Raw genomic sequence first — 10,242 nt, 5'->3', positions numbered from 1 at the left:
CAGTTAGGACTTCAGCCACTCCCACCTCTGCCAGAGCCTCTCGTGCAGTGTCTGAAAACGATTGCAGTACACACAGCAAATTTACCACCGCTAACTGAGTTCTGTGAGTGTTGAATATCAAGATCAACATTCTAAAAGTTAAAACACACACACACACAAATACCAATTTTCTGTGCAGGCCTAATAAGGCAAACCTCTTCTTAATATACAACTTGGGCTAGGGTATACCCTTTCAGACAATCCAAAACCACTGATTAAATGTAGATTTTCAACATCATAAACCGATAAAAGGAAACAAAGACTTCTAGCATAAGCGAGTCGGTCACGACGGCTGGGGCTAAAGTAACATGAGTGATTTCGATCAGCTTCAGCGAAAGCGCTCCAGAGTCTCTCCCTCACCCAGGTCAGCGAGGTTACAGAGGGCCAACAGGCACACATTGACCAGGGGGTCATTCTCTGGGTATTCCTGCATTATGGCCACCAGCCTGGGAATTACCCCACACTGAACTAACTGATCTTGCTGCACAGCTGAGAGAGACAGAGAAAGAGAGACAGAGACAGAGAGAGAGAGAGAGCGAGAGAGAGAGAGAAATAAAGAAAGAAAGAGAGGAAGAGAGAGAGAGAGAGAAGGGAATAATAAATAGGGAATAAAAGAGGCAGAGGAAAGAAGAAAGAAAGCAAGATTAGAAACACGTATTTGCGCCATGACAATCAGTATGTTATCCATTTGTTCCCATGCGAATAACTGTTTCCTTTGTCTCTGCTTTGAATAAGATCTATTGTATCCACACGACAGTCTCGCTCACTGTTCTCAAAGCAGATGCGTCCGATGGCCCGGCCCGTGTGCAGCAGCAGGTCCTGGTCCGGTTTGTTCAGTAAAGGTACCAGAGCAGACACCAGCCCGGCTTCTATGCATCGTTCCCTCACAGACGCTAACACGTGCACAACACAAACAAATCGTAAAACCGCTCAAAATCTACAATGCCGCTGATGTCGTGCGCACGCCTGCCAGTCTGTCAGTGCCAAATTAAAACAACGGAAATCGTTTCCCCAGTGGGCGACTTTATGGTTTGCTTAATTAATGAATGAGTTTAATTAATGAGTTAAATTACCTTCTCTGGCCATCTCAGCTACCAGCAGAGCGACCTGAGAAGTCAGGGGGCTCTTCTTTATCAGCATCTGGGCTAACGTGGGGAGGATCCCGCTGGAAGCAATCTCCTCTGCTGTGCCTTTCTCTGTGGAGAGAGCAGATCAATGACAACCAAGCAATAAAAAAATAGATTGTGTGTGTGTGTGTGTGTGTCTGTGTGTGTGCGCGCGTGCGTGCGTGCGTGCATGTTTGTGCATGTGTGCGTGTGTGTGTCTGTGTCTGTGTGTGTAATTTTGTAGGAAATTATGTTTCATTTGTTCTGGCTCGGTTCAATGAGGTCTCCCCTCTGTGTCATGACAGCCTCTGATATCTCATAAGCACAGAATATGAGCTTGCGGTGAGATGCGAATGAATTTTGAAAATATAATGACAGTTAGGAGTTCTTAGGAGCTGCCAAGCAGGATTTCCTCAGCTATGAGTACATGAAAATCTATCATTGAGAAAAGCGTTCTTGCTGGATATCCCAAGAGCAAAGGAAGGGATGGGGAGGAGGGGGCAGGTCAAACTGTCAGTGTAGGCTGCGCTGCCATGGTAACATTGCCTTTGTGTGTTCTTTGAGGGAGCCCGAATTTCCATTTATAGCAACATTTGCAATCTAGAAGCAATGAGATTCTGACAAGTAGAAACATCTGGTGCAAAAAACTCAGTTGCGTCAAGCGGGATGAAAGTGAAGAAAAAGAGTGAGAGAAAGAGAGATGGAGTGAGAGCCTGTACCACCTCTTTCCAGCGTAAAGGTGGATGTCTTTATCCTGACATCCCTTCGTTCACTGGGCAGGGCTGCCTATACCACTGTCCATATGACTTTGTTGTTTCTACGCACGTGTGTGCTCTCTCTCTCTCTCTGTCTCTCACACACACACACACACACACACGCACGCACACACACGGTTTGGCGGTGATACAGCGCTCTGCTCCACAGCAGGGAGGTGTTTAATGAGTGCAGTGCTGAGTGATGCACTGACACAGCATGAGTGTTCACCACACCTCTACTTCAGTCTCACACGTGACAGACTGTCTTTTAATGTCACTCAGTATAGACAGACAGACACACAGACCGACAGACTGTCTTTTAATGTCACTCAGTATAGACAGACAGACAGACAGGCTGTCTTTTCATGTCACTCAGTATAGACAGACAGACAGACCGACAGACTATCTTTTCATGTCACTCAGTATAGATAGACAGACACACAGACAGTCTTTTAATGTCACTCAGTATAGACAGACAGACAGACAGACCGACAGACTGTCTTTTCATGTCACTCAGTATAGACAGACAGACAGACCGACAGACTGTCTTTTCATGTCACTCAGTATAGACAGACAGACCGACAGACTGTCTTTTCATGTCACTCAGTATAGACAGACAGACACACAGACTGTCTTTTAATGTCACTCAGTACAGACAGACCGACAGACCGACAGACTGTCTTTTCATGTCACGCAGTATAGACAGACAGACTGACAGACTGTCTTTTAATGTCACTCAGTATAGATGTACAAACACACAGACCGACAGACCGACAGACCGTCTTTTAATGTCACTCAGTATAGACATACAAACACACAGACCGACAGACAGACAGACTGACAGACCGACAGATTGTCTTTTAATGTCACTCAGTATAGACATACAAACACACAGACCGACAGACAGACAGACTGACAGACAGACAGATTGTCTTTTAATGTCACTCAGTGTAGACATACAAACACACAGACCGACGGACTGTCTTTAATGTCACTCAGTATAGACATACAAATACACAGACAGACAGACAGACAGATAGATAGATAGATAGATAGATAGATAGATAGATAGATAGATAGATAGACAGATAGATAGAGAGAGAGAGAGAGAGAGAGAGAGAGAGAGACAGACAGACAGACATAGACTCACTTTTTTCCAGCAGGAGAGTCAGTAGAGTGTCCAGGTGAGGCTTCAGTTCCTCCTCCACCAGCTCTGTACTCACACTGATGGCCTTCAGAGCCTCACTGAGAGAGTCTGAAACACACAGAGACACAGCACTCACACACCACACCACACCACACCACAGCCAAAACATGACTCTGGACCTGTGTGTGTGTGTGTGTGTTTCTGTGTGTCGTTCTGCTGGTTATGAAAACTGAAAGAGGACCCTGAGTTGTAAACCAAAGTGAATAGATGTTCTATACAAATGCTGAGACCACGATGTTATGATAATCAGCCTGCACTAGCATGAAAAAATTTCATTGATCACTGATCGAAACACACCTGCACCACTCTTCTGAAACACTAATATGCACACACAGACGCACACACAGACGCGCACACGCGCGCGCGTACACACACACACACACGCGCACACACACACACACAGACACACACACACTCACACACACACACACACACACACACACGTACCCACACATGCTGTAAATTCACACATTTAAGGGTTGGGTGATTCTAGGTGCAAACACTTAGTAACATTTAGAAACAGGCTCTACACAGACGCTCCTATCTCCCCTGAACAAGATCATGCTCAGGTGTTTGTGTGCATGACACTGCCCATGTTTTCACAATTCCGCTTTTGCTTAGGACGTTGCATATTTGCTGCATGCCAGTATCTGAGTGCAATTTCTCTTCCTCTGTGTATGTCCAGACCACACTCAATCACGGAGGCACAGCATGTATGTCTGTGAAAGCGTGTGTGGGTGTTCGCTGTGCCTATGGGTGAACTGTGTCAGTGTTAGTTTGTTTGCAATCTGTGCGCTTTCATTATAAAAGCACACGTTGTGCTAGTCAAAAACTGTATTGAGTCATTGTTCTACCTGCAATGTTCAAACACCTAAATAAATTTAAAAAAAAAAAGATGTAAACAATAAAACATTAGGGGAAGAACATTTATTTCACTTTTTAGCACATTCACGAATTGATACTATTGCATGGCTTTTAGTCTTTTTTTTTTTACTGCAAAAAGAGAAAACGGAGCCAATAGAGGCTGGGGGGGGGGGATAAAATAAAAGATGAAAGGAAAGAGGAATAAAGGAAGCCTAGATAAACATGTATCAGCTCTGAATGCATGCTAGAGATTCTCCCGCAGTTCTGTCAGAGACACACACACACACACAGGCAGAGTCTGCAGAGAGAGTAATCACCCGGCTAATCCCTGATAAGAAGAGTGAAAATAGACATGCAATGGAGAACCTCATTGTATAGCAAACACGCCCACACACACACACACACACACACACACACATATACACGTTTACACACGCTCAAACAGTGGTTTCCTTATTTTCATCCTCTTATCTTTTTTTTTTTTGTCTCCCCCTCCACTATTATCAAAAGGCGTAAGAGTGGAGATGGAGATGAGGAGGGACCGGCGGTGAATGAATAAGATCCAGTGGGAGACGGAGGCCACCTGGGGCCATCATTAGCAAAAGCCAGTCTGGTGTACAATGTGCTTCTCTTTAAACACCTACAAGCCCAGAGAACACCGCTTACTCTCTCTCTCTCTCTCTCTCTCTCTAAATCTCTCTTACTCTCTCTCTCTCTCTCTCTCTAAGTCTCTCTCGCTCTTTCTCTCTCTCTCTCTCTCTTTCTCTCTCTCTCTCTCTCTCTTTCTCTCTCTCTCTCTCTCTCTCTCTCTCTCTCTCTCTCTCTCTCTCTCTCTCTCACTCTCTCTCAACAGGGGTACAGTGGAGAAACACCCTAAGCTCCCTTGCACTGCCCCACCATGCTCACCTGAACAGCTAAAGACAACTCCTGAGCTTAGCAATACACTTCAATGTGACCTTTACAGGGACAGCCAGAGGAAAACCAGAGCGGTCTCTGTGTGTGTGTTTATGATGTGATATGTTTATTCATTAAGGTCTTTAATCATATCCTCAACACAGACAGCACAACAACAATGTACAACGTGCATCCAATTAAAATGCATTTAAAATCCCCCACAGGCCAGTGACAACATCAGCGGGGCTACACGCACAATGTGAAGACAAAGAGATTTGGCTTTAGTAAAGGGTTTTAGTTACTCACCCACATCTGCCATGGCTGCAGGTCGACAGACTCTCTCTCCGTGTCTCCCTGTGTCTGTCTCTGCCCCCTCTGCAGCTGCGCGTGGTCTGTGTGTGTGTGTGTGTATGTATGTGTGTGTGTGGGCAAAGAGAGAGAGAGAGAGGCAGGCAACCCTCCTCCTTCAGGCCAGGCGTACCCCAGCCTCCAGATTGGCTCGAGTGAGTGTAGCAGCCTGTCTCCCTTGCTCTGCTCCACCACACTGATCTCTTTACAGCAATCACATGTGCATATCTGTCTCTCTCTCCCTCTCTCTCCCTCTCTCTCTCTCTCTCTCTCTCTCTCTTCTCTCTTTCTATCCCCTTGTCTCCCTCTAGAAGCCCTACCCCTCCTCCATTCTGTACTCCCTCTTTTCCATACTGGCTCTCCCTCCGTCTTGCTTTCCTCATAATACACTCTAAGTCCTAAAGCTGCTCAAAGCTCATCAGTCGTCAATTAGCCTGAGGAAGACACTGACGGTGCAAGACAAGCCTCAAATTCAAACCCGTGCTCGATATCATCGTCGCCCCCCGACGCGCCAAACCCCCGCTCGGCCTCGGGGAAAATACGATATTTATATTCTGAAGTGTTAACCGCGGGAACGACCCTGTTTTCACATACTCACTTTATGAGTCAGGTTGAGACAGCTAAGACGGCATGCTGTGTGTGTTTCGTTGTTTTTGTTTTGTGAGTTTGATGCCGTCAGATGGAGCACAAAACCTGCTGTATCAGGTGAACAGGATCTCTTTATACGTCACACACTCACGTTGCTCGTCCTACAAGCCCGTATTCCACTTATTGACACTAATATACCAAAGCAGTCAGTCAGTAAATAATGTAATTCCTACAATATTAATATCCTTCAATCCTAGACAATGAGCATTTTCAGAAAATACTACTGCAGCCTTGCATTTGTAGATTATTTGGAGATTACAGTCAGTGCAAGGATGGTCCTAATACTGATATATGCAAACATTTTGATGCTGAACTGCAAGCCAGTAATTCTACTGAGTGTGGCTAATCTGTCTTCCGTTACAGAATTATACACAAACTCCCAGCAGAGAGCAGCAATGGTCCCAATCTGCAATAGCCATTTGGAGACCAAAAAAAAAAAAAAAAAAAAGAGGATGTCCTGATATGACCCTGGCAATGCTGAGGACATAACTGACTCTGGTTAAAATGTCTCGAAAACGCAATACTTTGAAACATGTGATTTCTTGCAGATTATGTTTTCATTGTCGTGGCTGTCAGATGGCTATATTCGTCGATATCTCTGCGTAATGATGATTATGCCAAATATAAACTTTTTAATTCGTCCAATGGTAAATATATACACATATGAAAATGCAAATGTTGCATTTGACAGTGTCAGGTGTGTAGTTTGAGCTTATGTATTTATCAAAAAATATCAAACAGTCTGTCCATCCATGTTTGATTTATGAGCGCATCATAGTCCTGTATGGACAGAAGTTGGTTATTCATTCCAGAGACAGAATGCTCATTTGCTGAGGGTTGCAGAGAGTACTGTTATCAATCTCCATGTACAGGGCTAGGGCTACACCAGTGTCCTCCCCCTTGATAATGGCAGTTCCATTATCTAACAGCAGGTGGCAGTGTATGGTCATCTACCTTCACCTGTGTTGTCTGCGCTTCCAAATACGCATTCTAGTAAAATAACCTTAAATAATTTACAGAGATATCATTCAAATTTTACGTGTATCTTTTGATGTTTTTGTTTCATGAGCATATTGAAATATTTTCATGACAACGTTACAATGGTATGGCATTCAAAATTTAACAAACCTGCCCAAAGGGAACAGAACTCACAAGCAGAAACGGCAAAAGATATTTCGAGAAATTCGTCGCATTTTATTGTACAGTGAGAGTGACTCACAATAACCCGTCTTAGTATGTTTTTACGAGTAAACAAGCCGTTCAGAGAACGACCTCTAAACTATATCTAACCCCTTGTCTAAACTCCAAACATGATAGGACAAAACCCCACATGAGAAAACGGTCACGAGGTGCATGTTTGCTGAAAGGAACTCTCTGCTGACACCATTTATTGAGGCTTGTCTTCCACAGGATCCCACAAAACTCTCTCAGTGGGTCATTGGGTCACAGGAAAGGGTGAAAGGTCATGTTAGTAGGACAGCTCTGACCTCAGTTGACAAGCAGAGTTGGTAGCTTTGTTCTTTGTGTCTCTCACCCTCAAAACGTCCCATGTGTGTTACGCTGGCCGAGAACATATTCTAAAAACAAAGACGTGTATTTTACAAGCAGGATTTATGGCCAAATTGTCAATTCTACAACCCAAACTTTAAGCATCGTAAGCCAGTCTTTCACGCACCTACTCGAACACGCAAATACACGCGCGCACATTAATGGCCAAAATGTCATTTGCACAGCCAAAATTTCAGGGATCAGAAGCTAGTCTTCTGATACGCAATTACACATGCAGACATGCACACACACACACACACACACACACACACACTAACACACAAATTTACCAACTAACCTGATTAAACTAATTTTAAATGTAATTACACCAACCAGATTATGAGGGGAATTCATGAGTGAAGACATCCTGAAACTGAATGCCCAGATATGAACCTCTGATACGACAGTGCTGGCCAACTTCTGTTCAGCTCTGATGACATGGATAACATAAAACCCATTCATACAGCCTTCCTAACTCATTGCATGTCAAGAAGTTATCTGTCATTTTCATTCACACAGGCAAAACAGTTCCGTGATTTATGAAATAATAAGGGTGATGTCATAGTCGTCTGGGTCTGTATCATACTAGAGAGAGCATCTCTTTCTCTCTCTCTCTCTCTCTCTCTCTCTCTCTCTCTCTCTCTCTCTCTCTCTTTCACAGTTCCATCCTACTTATTAAGTCAGATATCTTCCACTCAATACCATTTAACTTGGATGGATAATTGTGATAAATCATAACTGTTGCTCAGACAATGATAAATTGCCGTGGAACAGTTGATGCCCTCAGATACACTAGAGGAGCAAAGTCAAAAGATATGAGACAAGGAGGTGGGCTAATTCCTCTAAGAAGCACACGATTGTCCAGACAGACTTCATTAGCTAATGGATTTGCCTTGCATTAATCAATTCACAATCCCAGACATTGCCTCTGGAACGTAGACAGTCCCTCTGTTTCTCCCTCTCTCTCTCTCTCTTTTTCTCTCCCCCTCTCTCTCCCTCTCTCTCTCTCTCTCTCTCTCTCTCTCTGTCTCTCTCTCTCTCTCTCTCTCGCTCTCCCACTTTCTCTCTCTTTTTGCCCCAGACAAATGCCAAGGTCTCAAGATACTGGCATTAACTGCTGACGCAACCCCAGTGTAAAAGTACAAAATAAAACACATTTAATAATGTCACATGATTTATTAGAGCTCCCCCAAAATGCAGACCCCATTCAGCGGTAGAACCACTGGAGAGGATAAGCTTGTTAAGGAGCTACATCAGACAAAGTGATCCGACAGGATATGTATCTGTGACTAAATCAATTTCAACAAACCAAAGCTCAAATGCCGTATATCCAGCAACGATACACACAAGAGCAATAACATGATATACATCTAAATCCAAATGACCAGGCTTTGAAGCCCTAATGTTATGTTCGCAGTCCTCAGTACTGTGTTGTCTCTGGATAAGAGACGAAAACATCAGCCTATTTCGAAATCTGAACGGTTAAATAAAACAGTAATTGTTTTTTTTAAAACTTAGAGCAGGATTTGGATTCACTCGCTTTACTCTGTCTTGTGGGGTTCACAGAGGGGGGCCACATAAAATTCTATTACTTAGCAAGTCTAAAGTAATTTTCTCTTGTAATTTTTCCTGAAATTCTACATTTTTTTTTTGATCAAAGGTCTTTGTCTTGAGCTGCTCCAGTCTCTGACAGCTGGTGCTGTGTGGCAGGACTCTGCAGGGGGGGGAAGACAGTGGGACCCCATGCATACTAGAGCTGTCCCGTATGCCATCCAAAAAATAAAAAAATAAATAAGATAAAATAAAAGCCACCCCCCCCCCTCCCCCAACCCCCCCGCGTGCCCTGACACCTCATCAAATATTCAGCATCCCAATATCCCAAGTGAGTCTTCTTCATCCCACCGGAGTCCTCAAAACCATGGAAACATCACAATGAAACTGGAACTGAATATTGAAAAAATTGTACACACAAGAAAGGGAGCCTTTTTTTGGAGGCACAGTGAGGGAGGTGAACACAAAAGGAACAAAGACTCAAATCAAAGACTTACAGATGGTTCGCATGCGACGCCAGTTTAATGCACATGAATAAAGAGGGAGGCTTTGGGACAGGGCAATGACATCATCTTTTGTTGTAGTTGCTGAAATGGCAGATCGGACGCCTTCAGCAAACAAATCACTCCCTTAAGCACATTTGGTTAAGCACGTTTATGACTGTCTTAAATGTTATCAGACCGTGCATGAATCACTATAATGTTTTAAAGAGTTCTTACGGTTTAGTGATAATGGCCCTAAATCATGCTACTTTAGAGTTAATTTTTTTTTAGCTCTCTTTTCGATAAATTCTTCACAAGTGAAATTAAAACGTGCTTTTCTTGAAGGGTGAATTTTCTTATGGGGTGAGTTCAGTAGATGTTTTGATGTAGTGGTATTAGATACAGCCTGCAGGCCAAAGCTATGCCTTTTAATCAAAGTGACACGTAGAAAACAATTGTAAATGCATAATCAATAAGCGGTGAAAAAGGCTAAACATTACTCAAATATCTGAGTGTTAACAGTCAACAGGCAGTCACATGCAAGCAGGAATGCTATCAGTAATAATAACAGTCCTTCTTGATAACAGACAGATAATTCCAAAAAGAACATTGTAATGGTTTGTGATTAGACATGAGTTATTTCAATGCTTCAGATCGCATATTCTTCACAAAGAAATACGGATTAGCTACCTCTTGCTCTATGTTAAAAGCCTTTTCATTTTCAAAATCTCTTCAGGCCCGAGAGTCTTGATTGATCCATCTGCCTCAGATCTGAGAAACTATTTATAAACAGCTTCATG

General features: G+C 43.4%; 1 protein-coding gene across 1 annotated transcript in view; it reads right to left on the bottom strand.

Moving 5' to 3' along the window:
* Window positions 1-5,184, bottom strand: part of LOC115810111 (rap1 GTPase-GDP dissociation stimulator 1) — a 10,504-nt gene extending 5,320 nt beyond the window's left edge. The window contains exons 1-6 of the mRNA XM_030772030.1: window positions 5,172-5,184; window positions 3,051-3,155; window positions 1,113-1,235; window positions 807-932; window positions 400-528; window positions 1-51 (exon numbers count right to left, since the gene is read on the bottom strand). The exon at window positions 1-51 is cut by the window's left edge and continues 75 nt beyond it. Coding sequence (XP_030627890.1) covers window positions 1-51; window positions 400-528; window positions 807-932; window positions 1,113-1,235; window positions 3,051-3,155; window positions 5,172-5,184 — 547 coding nt within the window. The remainder of the gene's footprint in view (window positions 52-399; window positions 529-806; window positions 933-1,112; window positions 1,236-3,050; window positions 3,156-5,171) is intronic.
* Between the last annotated feature and the right edge of the window lie 5,058 nt (window positions 5,185-10,242).

The sequence above is a fragment of the Chanos chanos genome, chromosome 4 (assembly GCF_902362185.1).
Source record: "Chanos chanos chromosome 4, fChaCha1.1, whole genome shotgun sequence".
In the NCBI taxonomy this organism is placed as follows: Eukaryota; Metazoa; Chordata; class Actinopteri; order Gonorynchiformes; family Chanidae; genus Chanos; species Chanos chanos.
This window is presented reverse-complemented; position numbering and strand designations above follow the sequence as displayed.